The sequence below is a fragment of the Protopterus annectens genome, chromosome 6.part0 (genome assembly GCF_019279795.1).
Source record: "Protopterus annectens isolate FY-2018-M chromosome 6.part0, PAN1.0, whole genome shotgun sequence".
Classification (NCBI taxonomy): domain Eukaryota; kingdom Metazoa; phylum Chordata; order Ceratodontiformes; family Protopteridae; genus Protopterus; species Protopterus annectens.
The window spans coordinates 789,367,023-789,386,719 of record NC_056737.1 but is presented as its reverse complement, the minus strand read 5'-3'; the positions used below and the strand labels follow the sequence as shown (position 1 = coordinate 789,386,719).

The 19,697-nt window shown below is 39.2% G+C and overlaps 1 protein-coding gene across 3 annotated transcripts in view; it reads left to right on the top strand.

Annotated features, from left to right (window-relative positions):
• The window catches only part of RTN1 (reticulon 1), a 1,542,311-nt gene that overhangs the window by 1,462,849 nt on the left and 59,765 nt on the right, over positions 1–19,697 (top strand). For all 3 annotated transcript variants that reach the window (XM_044074464.1, XM_044074463.1, XM_044074465.1), the window contains one exon: positions 11,287–11,356. In XM_044074464.1, the coding sequence (XP_043930399.1) occupies positions 11,287–11,356 (70 nt within the window). The remainder of the gene's footprint in view (positions 1–11,286; positions 11,357–19,697) is intronic.

Sequence of the window (19,697 nt, the reverse complement as noted above, 5' to 3'; positions counted from 1 at the left end):
AAATTTAGTGATGATGTGCGTCACCCTCGGTTGTTGTTCTTGAATGTGAGATGGTGTGCACCGCCTTCAACCCCCTGGTACTTTTAATGTACACATAAAAAATGCAACCACAACAGGGGTCTGAGGTTGGTAGCAGACCCCATTCCTGTGCATAAACTGGAAAAAGATCTGTACAATTCAAGTAAAAATGAGATGAGGTACCAAATTAATACAGACAAGGAATCAGAAATATATAATTTGGAAAAAAATATTTATACTGATTTTTAAATCGTGATGAAAGTTATATTACTGTGTTTATTAAGAAATGGAAGGAAAGTACTTTATTCAAGTAATTAATTTAATGAAATTTTGAAGTGCAATTATACAGCAACAAACATGAAATGGTATATTACTAAGACTGACAGCACACTTTATATTTGTTGTCAGTCCCTGATGATGATGCTTTCAGTCACTGATGATGTTATGGTTAGTCATCAAGTCGGGTCTATATCAGAACAACGAAAGTGCATATGTGCAACTACTTAAAAGTCAACACATAATACACAAAATCTTTAAATAGTGAAAGGCCACATAATCAAATTTTTTCCTAGTGAAAAAATTCACATGGCCGTTCAGTAAAAAAAATTAAAAACCATTATCAGGTAGGGGGTTTCTCCCACCACACCCCCCAATGTGGGGGCTGTGCCCCCCACACCCCCCTAACTATATATACCAACTCAGAGATCGCACTATAGTGAAGGTAAGGGCAACTCCGTGTAGTTGGCCAACTACCTCCTTGCCCTGTGACATATTCATTGAATCGCTTAAATGCGGTTCGATGAATATGTGTCGCTCTTTACGTATTCGCTCAGAAGCCGTTTCATGCTTCTGATATAGACCCATCAAGTCCACACCCACACCTGCATGCACAACCAATAGGGTTACTCTTCTCAACAACTGCTGATGTTAATTTAAATAAAACAGATGTTTTGTAATACTTGCACTGAGAGCTATGATACGTTTGTAAATCACACACAACAGGAGACCTTGACAAGAGTTAAAGTTACTTAAAAAATGTGTTTGGAGAATCTTAAAACCACATGGGCTACTTGACATTCCAAAGGGTTGAATTAATGTACTAGGACAGCCTGATAAAAAAAAAAAACTACACCTATTCATAGCCCAAAGTTCTGTGACTAAAATCTTTTCTTATAGCTGTCATTACTCCTTTCTGCTTACTAACCACAGCTTCTGAAAAACAGAACCAGTAGCAGTTACATGAAGCTGTACTAACTGCTATCAGATAAGTGAGCATATGGACGTGAAGTCCACATATTTATCTATCTCAGGGCAGCCAAACTACAATTGTGACATCAAAGACAACAGTATCAGCATGCAAAACTCTGTGTGTGTGTGTGTGTGTGTGTGTGTGTGTGTGTGTGTGTGCTTGCATACATTTTCTGAGGAAAGTACTTCCTCCAGCAATAATCACATATTCTATATCAACTTCCAAACATTAGGAGGAGAAACTATTTACATCACAAATATAACAAAATTAATGCATACCAATAATGAAACAAATGCAAGCCACCTTAACAATTACCTAATTTTCTAAGCACAATAATTTTCTCCTTGGTGGGTGTTACAGTGAAATAATGGACCTTCTGGGGGCAGGGATATCCTCTGTTGCTGGGTGGTCTGTTTGTGTCATGCATACCCTGTTGGGCATTTATTGTTTGTCTGATCTGAGCATATAATGCTCCCAGTTCAGAGGTAATTCTACTGATAGTATATGCAGTCAAGGTAGCCTGCAGGATTTTGTGCAGGGGGGTGCAAACCCAGAGCCCCACCCACATAGCTCACCCCGCCCCCTGCGAACACAGCCCTCCACCCACCCACTAAGCTCCCCCACATTAGTAGCCATTCCAGTGTCCCACATTGGCTATTTCTCCCCATTTACTGTAGACACTGTTCAAATCTGTGTGCATACTGTGTTATGCTTTAGTTCTACAATGATTACAGGCAGTTGGATTTAATTTACAACTTTATTTCAAACATTATAGCCCAAACACTGAGACATTTACTAAACCTAAACAAAGCAATAGTCTTTCAATGAAAACAGACTTGGCATTAAAGCTTCTCTACTTTTGAAACTCACATTCAATGAAACGGCATTGAAACCCACATTCAAAGAAAATGCATCTGGCCAGTGGCAGGTTATTTACCTTTGAAATGTTTTCAAGCAATAGGCTCCTTGCACTGTTAGGGCCATGCAAAAGTTATTTGATTTACCTGATTGTATTAATTATAATATATAATTGAATTATATCCCTTGTATTACACAGCAACACTTGTACATTTCAGTGTTTCATCTACAAATTCAGTGCCTGCTGCCAAAGAATAAATTGCCTATGTTAAATTAAAAATGGTAAGCTGGTATATTGCAATAGAAAATGGATGACAAGGTGAAAACAGGTTCATAGTTATTAGGCATCTCATCCAAAGGAGGACATCCTGAGGACTGCAGCATACAAATGTATATGCTGTAGGAATAGAACCTCAAGCCTTTACATTAAGATGCAAGTATTCTACTTGTGGTGCTACTAACATAGCTTTAAAACTTTATACCACAATAGAGATACCATTTGCTAAACAAAATGGTTGCACATTGTAAATAGACTTGGCATGAGCAGAAAACTCACAGTTCCTTGAAAATGCACTTGAAAATTCCACCTGCTAACTCTAACTTGGGCATTTCACTTTCTCTCTCTCTTACAAAGATACCACACCCCTCAAGGCCTCACCCTTAGTGCAAGAAATCTTGACAAAGCCTAAAATAAATAGGGACAAATTATATATATGGCTCTCAGAAAATTGCAAGAGTAACAGGATTTGTGTTAGTATGCATTTTTCTAAATGACATGACATCTAAAACTGAAATGTCTCATTTAGCAACTTCAATCCTTTTAAGAGGAATATGGGGCAAAAATCTGGACAGCTGAGGGGTATGCTACCTCCCTCATACACACACCAAATAATTCTGGTCAGACTTGAATTAGTTCTGGGGAGGTTGCATTGAGCGGCACCATGCTTGATGTGAAGTGGGTGAAATCCTGTGTAGCTGTGAGTGTGTGTGAAGGTAAGGGCAACTCCGTGTAGTTGGCCAACTACCTCCTTGCCCTGTGACATATTCATTGAATCGCTTAAATGCGGTTCGATGAATATGTGTAGCCGTTTTGTGCTTCTGATATAGACCCATCAAGTCCACACCCACACCTGCATGCACAACCAATAGGGTTACTCTTCTCAACAACTGCTGATGTTAATTTAAATAAAACAGATGTTTTGTAATACTTGCACTGAGAGCTACGATACGTTTGTAAATCACACACAACAGGAGACCTTGACAAGAGTTAAAGTTACTTAAAAATGTATTTGGAGAATCTTAAAACCACATGGGCTACTTGACATTCCAAAGGGTTGAATTAATGTACTAGGACAGCCTGATAAAAAAAAAAACTACACCTATTTATAGCCCAAAGTTCTGTGACTAAAATCTTTTCTTATAGCTGTCATTACTCCTTTCTGCTTGCTAACCACAGCTTCTGAAAAACAGAACCAGTAGCAGTTACATGAAGCTGTACTAACTGCTATCAGATAAGTGAGCATATGGACGTGAAGTCCACATATTTATCTATCTCAGGGCAGCCAAACTACAATTGTGACATCAAAGACAACAGTATCAGCATGCAAAACTCTGTGTGTGTGTGTGTGTGTGTGTGTGTGTGTGTGTGTGTGTGTGTTTGCATACATTTTCTGAGGAAAGTACTTCCTCCAGCAATAATCACATATTCTATATCAACTTCCAAACATTAGGAGGAGAAACTATTTACATCACAAATATAACAAAATTAATGCATACCAATAATGAAACAAATGCAAGCCACCTTAACAATTACCTAATTTTCTAAGCACAATAATTTTCTCCTTGGTGGGTGTTACAGTGAAATAATGGACCTTCTGGGGGCAGGGATATCCTCTGTTGCTGGGTGGTCTGTTTGTGTCATGCATACCCTGTTGGGCATTTATTGTTTGTCTGATCTGAGCATATAATGCTCCCAGTTCAGAGGTAATTCTACTGATAGTATATGCAGTCAAGGTAGCCTGCAGGATTTTGTGCAGGGGGGTGCAAACCCAGAGCCCCACCCACATAGCTCACCCCGCCCCCTGCGAACACAGCCCCGCCCAAGTCCACCCACCCCAAGCCCCGCCCACACAGCCATTCCAGTGTCCCATTACTTGGCTATTTCTCCCCATTTACTGTAGACACTGTTCAAATCTGTGTGCATACTGTGTTATGCTTTAGTTCTACAATGATTACAGGCAGTTGGATTTAATTTACAACTTTTATTTCAAACATTATAGCCCAAACACTGAGACATTTACTAAACCTAAACAAAGCAATAGTCTTTCAATGAAAACAGACTTGGCATTAAAGCTTCTCTACTTTTGAAACTCACATTCAATGAAACGGCATTGAAACCCACATTCAAAGAAAATGCATCTGGCCAGTGGCAGGTTATTTACCTTTGAAATGTTTTCAAGCAATAGGCTCCTTGCACACTGTTAGGGCCATGCAAAAGTTATTTGATTTACCTGATTGTATTAATTATAATATATAATTGAATTATATCCCTTGTATTACACAGCAACACTTGTACATTTCAGTGTTTCATCTACAAATTCAGTGCCTGCTGTCGCCAAAGAATAAATTGCCTATGTTAAATTAAAAATGGTAAGCTGGTATATTGCAATAGAAAATGGATGACAAGGTGAAAACAGGTTCATAGTTATTAGGCATCTCATCCAAAGGAGGACATCCTGAGGACTGCAGCATACAAATGTATATGCTGTAGGAATAGAACCTCAAGCCTTTACATTAAGATGCAAGTATTCTACTTGTGGTGCTACTAACATAGCTTTAAAACTTTATACCACAATAGAGATACCATTTGCTAAACAAAATGGTTGCACATTGTAAATAGACTTGGCATGAGCAGCAGTGAACTTCCCCCTTAAAACTCACAGTTCCTTGAAAATGCACTTGAAAATTCCACCTGCTAACTCTAACTTGGGCATTTCACTTTCTCTCTCTCTTACAAAGATACCACACCCCTCAAGGCCTCACCCTTAGTGCAAGAAATCTTGACAAAGCCTAAAATAAATAGGGACAAATTATATATATGGCTCTCAGAAAATTGCAAGAGTAACAGGATTTGTGTTAGTATGCATTTTTCTAAATGACATGACATCTAAAACTGAAATGTCTCATTTAGCAACTTCAATCCTTTTTAAGAGGAATATGGGGCAAAAATCTGGACAGCTGAGGGGTATGCTACCTCCCTCATACACACACCAAATAATTCTGGTCAGACTTGAATTAGTTCTGGGGAGGTTGCATTGAACGGCACCATGCTTGATCTGAAGTGGGTGAAATCCTGGTAGCTAGTGATTGCAGCTCAGCAATGTGGAGCATTAAAGCATTTTTAGCAGAGCATTGTTTCATCACTACCTATTGTGTTTGCACATAAGCTGTAGTCATTTCAAACATTTGCCTTTTTTGATTACTACAGAGTACATTTACCCACCAGAGCTATTGTGTTTTGACTTCATTGTGGAGCTAGTTGTTGCAGGGCTTGGCTTTTAAGTAAGGTAGCAATGCTTATTTACCATATACCATTAAAGCCACCCAACTACAAGTGTACTAATACACAGACACTGCTATAAGACACTGGTCTCCAATAAAATGTAATGAGCTTCTGAAAATACTGTAATCCTGTCCTTTTATTACAAATACTGTCATATGCATTTCAATACCCAAGGCTTATACATTATCTAGTTATGTAAATATTCTCTGCATGGCAACAACGAAAAGGCTTTCAATGCTGGCAATTCTTTAACAATATGCTTACTAAAGCTTACTTGCATCTTACAATGTCCGACAAGCTTACTAAAGCTTACTTGCATCTTGCAATCTCCGACAAGCTTACCTGATGTTCATTAAACCATGGCTACTTAAACAGAGCAACAGGACACTGTGATAGCATGCAGTTCCTGAATAATAAGAAGCATAAATCAACAGTATAAAAATCTGATAGAAAACCAGAACATTTTGCAAAATCAAGGACAGATGAAAAGCCACGGTCATATTTGTGATCTACCTTGGATGGGGAATACTCTGCACACTTACTGCATAACTGCTTCTTGCCTTCCTTGGACACATCGAGCCACTACAATGGGGGCTGGGGTGCAATAAGTATGTCATAATTTGAAATGTCTCTGGCTGATAGTGATGGCTCTGACACTCCTACCTCTCAACTTCAGAGCAAGAAATCTGGACAAAGCCATACATAGAACTAGAAGTGGGACACAGGCCCAAAAATAAGGCCAATTTTTAAATATTGCTCTTATTAACTTAATAGAACAGGTAGATCTTGCATTAGTACAAATTTTCTGAAGGGTATAAAATCTGAAACTCAAATGTCTGCCATTATTTTCTAACTTCAATCTTTAATGACTTGCCACTAATTTGCCAGAAACCACAATTTTATGAAAAACAGACCAAAATGTGATGCAAAATACCTGTCAAAAAGGGACACCTTTTAATATTAACAGTTAACTTGAAGCAGCTAACAAAATAAGAGCATCCACATGCATTTCTGAAATAAAGGTAATCTATAACTGATCATTACAGTTATAATTGTAAACCCTCCACATTTTCTTCCAAAATTGCCATTTTGGAGGAGGGATTATTAGGGGAGAGCAACATTTTGAGCCAGAATTGGGGATAATTGAGATGTTTGGATATTCCTAATCTACAAAGTGATTTGCATTACCTCTCAACCTCTTAATGCAGGAAATCTGAACAAGGCCAAATATATTGGGGAACATACAAACACTACTAAAAATTGCTCTTGTATAAACTTGGACAGTCTTGCATTAGCATGCATTTTTCTGAAGGTTATGACATCTGAAACTCAATGTCTGTCATTTAATGGCTTCATTCCTAAATGATTTGCTAGAAAACCACAAATTTTATGAGAAACAAACCAAAAATAAGCAGCAAATATCTGTTAATTCGACAAAGGTATAGTTCAACCGGGGCTGTCTGAGTTTGCTACCCCCCCCTCACAAAATCATGGTCAAATGGAGCCTCCCCCCCTGCAGCCATTCCAATGTCCCATTCCTTGGTTATTTTGCCCCATTTACCATAAACACTAATGTGCATACTGCTTTACTTCTGCGATGATTTAGGATTTCATTTGAAAGTTTTATTTTGCATTTTACAGCACAAACCCCAATACATATCTGTTAAAGCAATGCAGTCTCAATGAAAATAGACTAACATTAATACTTCTCTGCCCTTGAAACTCACATGCATTGAAACAGCACTGAAACCCACTTTCAGAGAAAATACATTTTGCCAATTGCAAATATTAACTCTGGGCTGTCTTCAAAATCATAGGCCCCTCGAGCGTAACATACACATGCTCTTTGATACACCTTCCTGACTGTATTACATTATATTCCTTGTACAATACAGTACAGTTGTTAAAGGGCATTTTAAATTTATTGTTTTGAAAATGTTTCCAGTAAACAAAGAAACAAAAGCATCCACCAATGACAAAATTGCCCAATTCAGAACATTTCCATCATAAAAGTCTACTCAAGTCCACCAGTATCAGTAAAAATATACACAATCTCTGTAGTAAAATCCACATTGAAGAAATTTGTAACTAATAGAGGTTGCTGCTAGCAAACACTTTATATGTCATTGTTTAATCTACAAATAAAGTGCCTGTTACCCTTGAAGAATAAATTGCCTTTGTTGCATGCAGTAAAAATGAAAAGCTAGTAATACCGCAATAGAGAATGGATAGCAAACTGTTAACAGGTTCATAGTTACTAGGTATCTTTGCCAAAAGGACTGCAGCATCCACCCCCTTTACAACACAATACAGCATCAGCAATGCATTTACCTACTGTGGGAGTAGAACCCACAGCCTTCAGCATCTAAAGCAAGTACACTATCTGTTGTGCTATTGATGCAAGCAGACTAAACATAATCAGCACTAAACTTTTGCTCCCCTGCAGCTCTCAGCTCCTTGTAAAATCTACTCTACACTCAGCTGCATCTCTGAACTTTGCAGCACAAGAAATCTGGAAAAAGTTGAAATTTATTGGGGGGGGGGGCAAAAGGCCAAACAACAGGGACACATTTTAAACATTGCTTGCATAATCTTTGAAAGTTGCTAGAAGAATAAAATGCTGCATTACCACCATACATTTCACTGCCACGTCTTGAACCCAGGGGACCCCGTGCAAAACAGTCAAAGCAACATACCACTACGCCAAATCAGCTGTTTTGTGAAAGAGGAAGACTGAAACTTTACCATTTAGTGAATTCAGTTCTCACCATAGCACAGCTGTCAACCTCATAGCACAAAAGACCTGAACAAAGCCAATAATGGGTGACTACAACCACCAAACATTCAGTGAATTCAGTTCTCACCATACCTCTCAACCTCTTAGCAAATAACACCCGGACAAAGCCAGTAATGAGAGAATATAGCCCCCAAACAGTTTCAGTGAAATCAGTTCTTACCATAGCTCTCACCATTAGCAAAAAACCTGGATGAAGCCAATAAATACCTGGATGAAGCCAATAAATACCTGAACAAAGCCAATACTGGGTGAATACAGCCCCCAAACATATTCAGTGAATTCAATTCTTACCATAACTCTCAACCCTAGCACAAAGCCTGGATGAAGCCAATAATGGGGGGAATACAGTCCCAAACACAGGGATACATTTCAAATATCCATCTTGTACACTTAGAAAATTGCTAGAATAAAAGCTTGCTTTTGTTACCATACACTTTCTGAAGAATATGAAGTCCGATATTGAAATGTGTCCATTTACATTTATTAACCAGGAAAGTCTGACTTTGAAAAAAAAACAGCTAATTTTATAGCAGAGGCCCAGGGAGAAACACTCCAGACAGCCAAGAATAAAACCAGATAATAACATTTAGCTGTCAGGCAACAAGGACACAAATGCAGAAACCACAGATTTTATGAGGAACAGAAAAGGTATGAGGGAAAATCCTGCAATATTTTTACAAATGGTGGTGGGTAGGGAATTCAGGCTCTTGCCACTTGGGCCCAAGGTACAGGGTTCAAGCCTTATTCTCTACCCACCACCATGTACACCTGGGGCATTTTACACACACACACACACACACACACACGGGTCCCATCTTCCGTTCCCGAATAATCCGTCTGCATCTCTCAAACTCCTCTACCTGAAGGGTGCTATCTTCCATTCCTGCTCGAATAACCTGTCTTACATTCCTGCTCTCAAACAGCGATGATGTCAGCATACCCGCGACTGGACTGTTAGCACAGACTTGATGATGTCAGCGTGACTGGACTGTTAGCACAGACTTCTTAAAGAAGAATGCACTATCTTCTGAACGTAAGAACGCACAAAAACAAAATAACTTTGTTTGCAATGATCTACTAGTCAGCCGATTCCAGGGGGGTGCAAGTGCACCTGCCTGCGGGCGCCCTTGTATGCAGTGCATATATCACTTAAGCTCAGAAGGAATTACTTGCATTAAGACAAACCTTACACAGAATTAATAGTTATCTAGTAAGTATCCAAGCAGATAATGCCTGTCTATAAAACAAATGCCTGTCTTTGACTTGTAGAGGAGCAGTGTCACATTCAGCTACGATCCATGTTACTCAGGCTTTCAGGTATGTAGTCCAGCACATTAGATCTGAAGGTGTCCCAGGAGTGGACTCTGAAGTAGCACAGCTAACTCAGTTGTGTGTACAGGTGTATATGCATTACTAAGTGTCACTTTGGACTCTACTCAGCTAGAACTTCTGAGATCTAACACTACTTTAGTGAGGTACCAAGACATCACCTCATATAGTGAACCTCTGCTCACAAATGAGATAGTAATACAGTCAAATTATTCAAACTTTGCAAATTTCAGTGATTCCCTATTTTATAGTGATGCTCTATATTATTTTTCTTTTCTGGTGTACTGATAGTTCTTGCCCTGGAATGATATCCCAAAATTATGATCCTTCTGCTAGGTATTGGTGCTGTTCCTGCACTTTGGTGGTGTTACATTCTGTTTGTGTTCTAGATCTTCTTTAACTGTACTTCAGACAGTTTGTACATCACTGCTACTGCTTTTAACTGGTCTTGAACTACACAAAGAGGGAAGTCCAGTGTGCTAGTAAAAAAAAAATTATTGCACTTTATACTTCTATGATGATTTTTAGTAGCACTTCATTCTATGCTGATTTGCAGCTGATGAAAAACTAAGGGTATCCCTAAAATTATAGTGTGTGCAGTGGTCTGATTAAGACTACCAGTCTGGTAAGATACAGTCCCCCTCAAAGCAAAGTTTTGTTTTATCAATGTCTGTTAAAAAGTCTTGGAAAGAAAACAATATCACAATGGTGTACTGTTGATCCTTTTTATATTTAAGAACCAGATAAACTGTGGTTTGTAGATGCTAGGGTTTAATCATAAAGCCATGAAGATGTATGTGCTAAGTTAGTAAATCCATTGATGTATGATGTTATGAATCTTTATTATTACTATATTACAAGAACAAGTGGATAGACTTACTTTAGTAACCGCTTTCTGTGATTTTCTGTATCTTAATTACTTTTGTTTGTGTAACTGAATGACTCATTTCTGCTGTATCTCTGTAATTGTGTATTTGCATCCAGACAATGGCTGAAGAGGGTCCTCAGATCAGTTCACCAGCCTGGTCACGAAAGCAAGAAGAGTGTGTGTGTGTGTGTGTGTGTGTGTGTGTGTGTGTGTGTGTGTGTGTGTGTGTGTGTGTGTGTGTGTGTGTGTGTGTACTTTAACACTGGGTTTCTCAGCCTCAGTACCCTTAACTAGTTCTACTTTTATGTGTACATGCTTTAACAGACATAATGATTTCAGGTTTCAAACGATAACACTGTTATCACTATGATACCTAAGAATGATTTTGACACTATCACCTTGTGTCTGTAAGTTTATTAGGTGCTGTAACTCCTGAGAACCACAGAATTTTTTTGAAACACAATAGAGGATGAGTCTTGAATAATAAAGGAAATTAGGCAACACAGATAAAGATCTAAAATTAAACAAAGACTGATAAGGCATTAAAAGTATGTTCCCAATATCAGAAAGAGTGTGGCATAATACAACTTGTTTTTTTTTTTTAGTTTGCAGTACTAATGTGGCTGCTGACATATGTGGGACATCTCTTCAATGGACTAACGCTGCTGATAATGGGTAAATTATTACATACTCAATTAAAATTTCCTGCTTCTTTGAAAGAATGTAGTCAGTTTGACTGAAAAAAACTGCATGGCATGTTTATATATTGAACAAATGTACATTGCTATTATGTTAGAAAAATGTTCTATAGCTAAATATTTCAACAGAAAGTAGCCTTTCTTTTGTTACGCAGAGGGCAAAAAAAAAGACATCAGATAAGGAGAAGCTTCAACAAGGAGTAATATTATCAGCATACTACATTGGAAACTGTTCTGCTGCTCAGCCCCCTTTGCTCATCTCAGTTTCATCATTGTTGAACCCCACTATTAAGGCATTCTTGGCATACACAATGGCTTAGTATGACACCCATTAATGCATGTCCCACATTTTCAAAAATTAAAGTGCAAGTCAAGTAAAAACAACAAATTATAAAACTTACTGTTACATATTTAAAGTATTTTTGCACTGGGGAGATTCACCCCCTCTACCCCCATACCCCTTCTATGTAACTACCTCAGAGATACTACAATCTCTAAATTAATACAAGTTTCTCCATTCATAGGTTCATAGAAGGTTGCTAAGCTAATGGTCCTAGAGCCCTTACAAGCCTAGCCATATTTATCCCGACTTGCCCCAATTATCGGTGGTTAGGTGAGTGAAGTTCGCAGAGGTAATGTCTATGGTAGTTAATAATGACTTCCTCTGTCCAGGAAGGACATGGGCACCACCCAAGTAGTGAATTTGCAGTCATCCATCCATTGATCTAGGCTGGGTTTGAAGAGAGTCAAGGAGCGGCTCTGTTTCACATGAATTGAAAGCTTGTTCCACAGAAGTGGCAGTCTCTGGGAGATGTATCTATCTCTCAAGCATGACCTGTTCATGTCAGAGGCTAGGTTAAGATCCCAGGAGCGAGTGACCTTCATGCACTTTTATTTATGAATGTGTAGCATTTCCAACAGGGCCACCCCTTTGCAACCTGTAGGAGACAGAATACAGTGATAGGGCTTTCATTCTTTCTGGATAAGACTTGCTTTGTGTACCCTGTAATTTCTTGGTGACAAACCTCTGTGGTCTCTCCAGTTGTTGCAGGTGTCTGGTGAGATGCATGCAAAGGGGAGCATTGTACTCTATTGGTCTAATGAGGGCTGAATGTAATGGAATTATAACAGCCTTAGATCTAGATGCAATGCCTTTACTTATAAGATGTACCACATAGAATAATTTCCTTTACTGCTGTGGATATGTGGTGGTCAAGGTTTAGCTTGCTATCAAACTGAGTACCCAGATCATGTCCCACTGGGTCTACACTTAGGGGGTGCTGTCTATAATGTAATTAGCAGGGATGTCAGCTTTCCCAAAGGGAATAATAATGCATTTTTTTTTGCATTTAGCTTTAATCTTTGGCTTTGGCACCAATCATTTATCTGCGTTAACCCTGTCTGCAATACATTAACATCACTGGGGAACTCCCAATTTGCAAATGTCAATGAACTTCATCAGCCACAGGTCAACCAAGTTTTGCTGGACTTCTGAGAAATAAATTCCAAACAGTAAAGGGCCAAGCACAGAACCCTGTGGTACATCACTGGTGACTGGTCTTTTGCTAGAGGTGAAGCCACCTACTTTGACAGTATGTGTCCTGTCAGTAAGCCAGTTGGTTACCCATCTGGTAATGCAGGTATTGTCAATTGGGAGAGTTTATCTATAATACCTGAATGGGGGATTACATCAAATGCCTTGGCTAGTTCAAGATAAGTGCTAAGCACTGTCTTTCCCTCGTCCATAGCCTTGGTGACTTTTTCTAAGAAGTCAACCATGTTTAACAGGCATACTGTACCTTTAATGAATTTGAACTGGATTGGGTCCAGAGTTTGGAGATTAAATATGTCCTTGTTAATAAGGTCCAAAATGATTCTTTCCATGGTTTTGCAGATGAGGCTAGTCAGGGTTAGGGCCTATAATTCCCAAGGTCGACTGATGGTCCCCCTTTGTGCAGAGGGATTACTGTTGCTGCCCTCCATTCTGCTGTAACACAGCCACTTTGCAGGCTGTAGTTAAACAGGGATATAAGTGGTTCTGCTAGTTCGTGTTTTAAGTTGTTAAAAAAGCAACCTGGGATGCTGACTGGTCCCATTAATGCCGTGTTTATGGCCTTGAAGACCACTGAGATGACCTGCTCTTTTGAGAAGATAATAGGAATGGTGGCAGGTTTACTTTCAGGAATGACTGGAGGGGACAGGGGTGAAGTTTGTTCCAAATATGTCAGCAAGCAGGTTGGCTGTTACCTCTGGTTGAGAATGGGTGGTGCCATCCACACTCAGTTCAGCACATAGCTGGGTATTCCTTTTTAAATTTTGGACACAGTTAAAGAATGCCTTGTGATTATCCTTAGCTAGGGAGGCTATTTTGCTTCGTAATTAGCTTTAGATGACTTGACAAGATCTCTAATTTGTTTGTTTAAGCTAGACAGGGATTTCTTCATCTCCTAAGCCAGTTCCCTCTTGTTCTTGGACATTAGTTTCTTTCTATTGTTGTATAACCTGTTTATACTAGGGTGGCTTGTTTTTCCAGCAAGACCTGGTTTTAATCTGGTGAGTTACAGCCAATTCTATACAACTGGTTAAGTGGTTGTACACTTTTGCATAGGAGTCCATACTATTTGCGTTCAAGGGGCTTTAACTTCTTATACCATTCACTTAGTAGGAGGCAGTTTGTCTTTGAAAAAATCTTAAGTATTTTTGAGCTTGATGGGGTATCTGGTCTTATAATTACATAAAATTATACTGATTTATTGTTTGATCATACCTGGGAGGATATCAGAGGGGGAGGGTTGGGTGCAGTGCTCTCCCATGTTAGTGAGTACTATGTCCAGGACGTTTGATACTCTTGTTGGTTAGCTGACTAGCTGTTACAGAGGTTTGCATTGACAACATCCATGTATGTTTCCCAGTTGATGGTAGGATAATTAAAATCCTCCCCATCCATGTGAAGCAGAGTTCCTCCCTAATCCAATTCAAGTGCAACTTGGACAACTGGATGGGAAACAAGAAATTCATCGCTGGTTTGGCACCTATGTCTCTAATCTACAGAGGTAACCTGGTTAGTGGTTCATCTGCCAAGGCCCATGCTTACACTTATCAAGGGTATCAGAACTTGTCAGAGATTTGGGATGCATGACTAGGCTTAAAAATGCCTTTGTGGTCGTTAGCCTAGTAAACCCCTATGAACCTATAAAATCACCCATGAGTAAGGTGTTGGGCTGTATGGCAAATGACTCCAGTAAGTCCAGGTATGCGGTACACTTTTCCTGTTTCATGGTGGGGGACATATAGCCAGCTATGATGTGGTAGGGGGCTTTGCCAGTAGTTAATTGGATATGGATTAGTTCAAGAGATTCAACATTTTTGACCATTCTTGAGGTGTACGTAACTGTAATGAAGATGGATACACCTCCTCCTTTTGTATAAATGTATGGAAGGCACTGTAGCCCTGCACAGCCGGGGTACTTTCCATGCCTTTGAATAATGTCTTGGTGACTGCACAGACATCAGCATCTTCCAAAATGAAGAGTTTTTTCAGAGAGTGCAGTTTCTTGTTTAGACTCCTAGCATTAGGCAGCAGTACCTTGACATTATCTAGAGAGGATTTTGTTATGTTGGGAGGTTGGTTATTTTGACACTGCCTAATAAAGGTACAGTAGGGGTGGCTAATGCCTTTGCCAGTATCCAAAAGCCTAGAGAAGACATGTGCAGACCACCTCTGGAAAAGCAGTGTGGCCTGTTGACTATGTCTTCCCAGGCTGACAGATAATGGATCCCCTTGGACTGACACCAGAAGCTAAGCCAATTGTTAAAGTCAATCATTTTTTGTTTGTATTGTGGCATCGTACTTGGAAAAGGTAGAATGCTGCTTAAGGCTAGGCTTATACCTGCCAGTGGCAGATAATCTGAGAGCTCAGTCATGTCTCTCTTCATGTAGTCCTGTGAGGTATGTCTCAAGTCATTTACCCCTACATGAATTATAACACAGTCATACCGATACTTGTGGTTGAGTGACCTGATGGATCCTGGCACCTGACAAGCAGCTAACTGTAACCTGCTCCTTATCCAGCCTGGTGAGGGAAACATCCATGTGTCTCACAATGGAATCACCTATGACCGATACATTAGGTTTTGTGGTGTTGCGCCTTATGGGCTTATTTGTTCAGGCATTGATGTGTGTGTTAATATGTGTTGTGGTTGGTTTTTGCATTGTTACTTGTGTAAGTGGTTTCTGTTTGGGAGGCCTCTGATCCTTTGGTAAATTACTAGTGAGTACCTTCACATATGTGGGTTTATGTGTTGTGACCTCATTTAGTGTGGGAAGTGTGTGTATGCTGACCACCTGTTTGGCATTTGATTTGTCCTTATGTGAAAGTTTTGCCTCCAATTTCATAGTGCAACTGCAGCTCTCATTTCTTTGTTTCAGGAGTTAGTGGTTGTCACTATACATGAGACCAGTTGCTACATCGCCCCAGGATGCCCATGTCTATCAGGCTGGCCAGAGATAGCAGGCTCTTACTGTATGTTTTATTAGGTAAGGGAATGGGTTAATTTGACAGGACTATGCTGGCAGTGCCAAGACTACAAGAGAGATCTATACTTAGTGTAGGCTAAAGTTGATCAGTAAGGCAACACTGCTCAGTGTTGCAACTGAGTTTTTCCTAGAGCAGCATAAATGCTTGAAAGGTTTCACTGACAGCTGTTTAGGGAAAAACTGACCTTCTATGTTTTTGCATATATATATATTGGGCACTAATTGTTGCTGAGCAAAGAGCAAGTTTTTAGCTAACTACCAGTCAGGAAAGCACACAATAAGCCATTTACCAAAAGTCCCCAACTCGGACACATTAGATCAGAACACTTCTACCACAAGGGTGTAGAAAAACACCTTCTTAATGTAGAATAGCTGGTTTGGAGCCCAAGTATAACAAGACTACTCAAACTACCTGCAACAGCCCTACAACTAACAGATACAATGTAGTACAATGCAATTAACTACTTAAAGCAGCAATAGACTTTACAGTTTTTTTTTTACTATAAAGTGCAAAATTAACAGCAAATAGCTTAATAAATTGCTGTAGTACAATGGCAGTACAAAAGAGAAGTGAAAAAATACTTATTTTGTCTTTTCAGTAGTGGATTGCTCCAGATGAAAGCAGAATATAAGCAATCAGTAGCAAAGTCGCCAAATGACAAGCAGCTCTGAGTATCTATGCCAAAGCCCATGTAAATGTGAGGCTTAAATATGAGCAAGCACAAACAAGTTTTAAGCTGACTACCAATCATGGAAGCACACAATAAGCCTTCCACCAGCAATCCCCAACTCAGAGAAGTTAGGTCAGCACACTTCTGCCATATGGGTGCAGAAAAACACCACCTTAATGTAGAATAGCTGGTTTGGAGCCCAAGTGTAACAAGACAATACAAACTTCCTGCATCTAAGAGATACAGTGTAATACAGTGCAATTAACTACTTAAAGTAGCAGCATACAGTACATTTTTTTCTGAAACTACTGAAGTACAGTCACAATATATGAGAAGTGCAAAAATACTTAGAGCTCGTTTGTGTGTTTCCCAGCTCAAATAGACCAGGCAAACACCCTCTGTAACTAAATGAATAATCCCAGTCATCCTAATGTAAAAGTACAGTAAAGGAGTGTCCAGAGTGAAATGCTACTACAAACAAACTTAAAGATATGGATACATCAGTGTACTTTAAACAGCATATAAAAGTATGATTATTCAATAAAAGTACTTAGTTTTGTATAAATGAGCAAAGAGCCACTCAATTGTATAGGCATTAAAAACAAGATGAACTATTTAATAAACCCTCCAGCCAATAAAACTACATGCAGCAATCTCAAGTGTTTCCCCAACCCAGGCTATCTCCCAGTGCAATAGAGGGAAAAAATCCACATACCTCATTATGTAAAAACAAACACTTGCTAGTGTGTAAAAATACACTACTTTATCCAGCAGGTAGCTAGATAATGAATTCAGATCAAGTAAATCAGTAGACTAGACAATGAGAGGCAAAATTCACCTTTTCATTATAAGCACAACAAGAGACAAATAAATAACTCAAGGTATCAACAGCAGTGTAGAAAGGGAGGAGCTTAATAAGTTCACTTTACAGTAGGTTTGGGCAGCTTAAAATCACCATTTTTAAAAAGCAGGTCATCAAAGGGGAGAGTGGTTGGGAAAAACTAGCAGGGAATCACCAGCAGTGTTTTAGTTTATGCAAACTTGAAGACAAAGGCCCAGAAACTCATTACGTATTTAAGTATCACTCAAGAGACAATTTAACTAATGAAAAAACATGTGAAATGTGCAGCCTAGATTTAAGTGTCTTTCTCACATAGAAAAAAAAACACCAGGCCAATCAGACTTCTTAAAACAGAAAACAAAAGGGAGCAGGTAAAACAGAAAGCAGCTCAGTCACAGACAAAAAATATAGGTTTACTTTCCTCACCAAGCAAGGAATCACCAGCAATGCTTTAGTTTATGCAGGCTTGAAATCTTTGCAGAAAAAGACCAATTTCCTCTTTTCTGAGGGTTACAGATAATTGTCATTACACAGATATTCATTGGACAACACTGTATAATTATATGGACATTTATCATATTTTTATAGTATTCCTGAAGTAAATAATTATTTTTAAGCTGTTATTGCTGTCTTTTCTTTGTGCTTTCTTTGAAGTTACCCCTGATATTAATGGCCACCACCTGCATAGTTAATAGAAGTCTTCACCTTGCCATCTGCAGACTGCAGTAAATTAACTAGAGTCATTATTCTCTGTCCCAGTGCTATGAAATATTAAATAGGCTCGCATCCATATAAAACAGAGTTCATCCCTGACCTTAGTCAAACTAAACCTTGACAATTAGATGGGAAATCATAAATTTACCCCCAGTCTGGCATCCATGTCTTTTATGGACAGAGGCCGTTAATAAGAAAAGCATTATCCTAACTAATAGTCCCCCCTTACAAATCCCTTAGTTACCTTCCTACTAATGTGCCCCACACTCACCCCCATGATACTGGTGATCCAAATGGGTTTGGGGTGTGTGACTAGGCTTGTAAGGTCCATATGGTCATTAGCCTTGGAACAACCTATGAACAAAGCGGGTATTCAGAAATGTGGGAAGTACAGAGTTATCAAGTTCCTGTCATACTACATGAAAGTGCTGGAGAAGGTAACTGGTAAATAAATATGCAGAGTAATAGAAGTAAGATGGGAGCTGAGCAGTTTGGATTCAGATCTGCACAACTGACTATATTTACATTGAGACAGGTAGTGCAAAAGAAGTTGCTTATGAGGAAATAGTCCAACCAGACATTCCTAGAGAAAGTATATGACAAGGTTCCTAGAAAACTGATTTAGATTGTCATGTAGTGGTTTGAAGTCATAGAAATATTGGTAAAATTAGTGCATGTTATATACAGGGATCCACTGACAAAATTATAAACTGTGTTCAGACTTATTGAAGGACTCCCATTAGGAGTGAGTGTGCATCAGGATTCAGTTTTGAGCCCAGTGCTGTTCATACTGGTGACAGATTATGCCAGCAAACAGGATGGAAAGGACAGATCAATAAAGTTGCTGCTGCTGTATGTGGCACTACAAGCAGACTTTGAACAGGGATTCAAGCAAATAATAGGGAACTGGAATGAAAATATGGAGACACACAGGATAAAACTGTGCTCAGGCAAGACAGTTTTCATGGCAGCAAGTAAAGGAAATCAAAAGAAGCTTATAATTTAGATAGGATAGAAAACAGTGGAACAGATAAACAACTTCAAGTATCTGGTGGGTGTGATTAAGGAGAAGGACAATCTGAATGAGGAAGTCAAAACTAGAATCAGAGGTGCTGCAGCCAACTGAAGCTAAGTGTAGGAGATAATATGTGAAAGAAGAATGCCAGTGAGGTTGCGAACTAATGTGTGCAAAACTGTGTGACCAGTGCTTCTCTGTGGCTCAGAAATCTGGGCAGTGAAGGCAAAGCAGCTGAAGAAGTTTGCAATAATGGAGATGAAGTGCCTGAGATGGGTAGTAGGATGCACATTTTGGAAGAGATGACAAAATGAAAGGACATCATAGCAGAATTTGAAAGCCACAGTTGCAGAGAAGGTCGCATATTACAATGGTTCAGTCAGCTGTGCAGAAAAACAGAAGGCAATTTAAAAAACAGATGTGGGAGAGAGAAGAATATAAGAGCAGATCAGGCTGTCCAGTCAAGGGATGGATAGACTGCAGGAGGGACATAATTCTCAAAGCAGGTAGGAAAGTGACACTGAGTAGAGTGAATTGGCA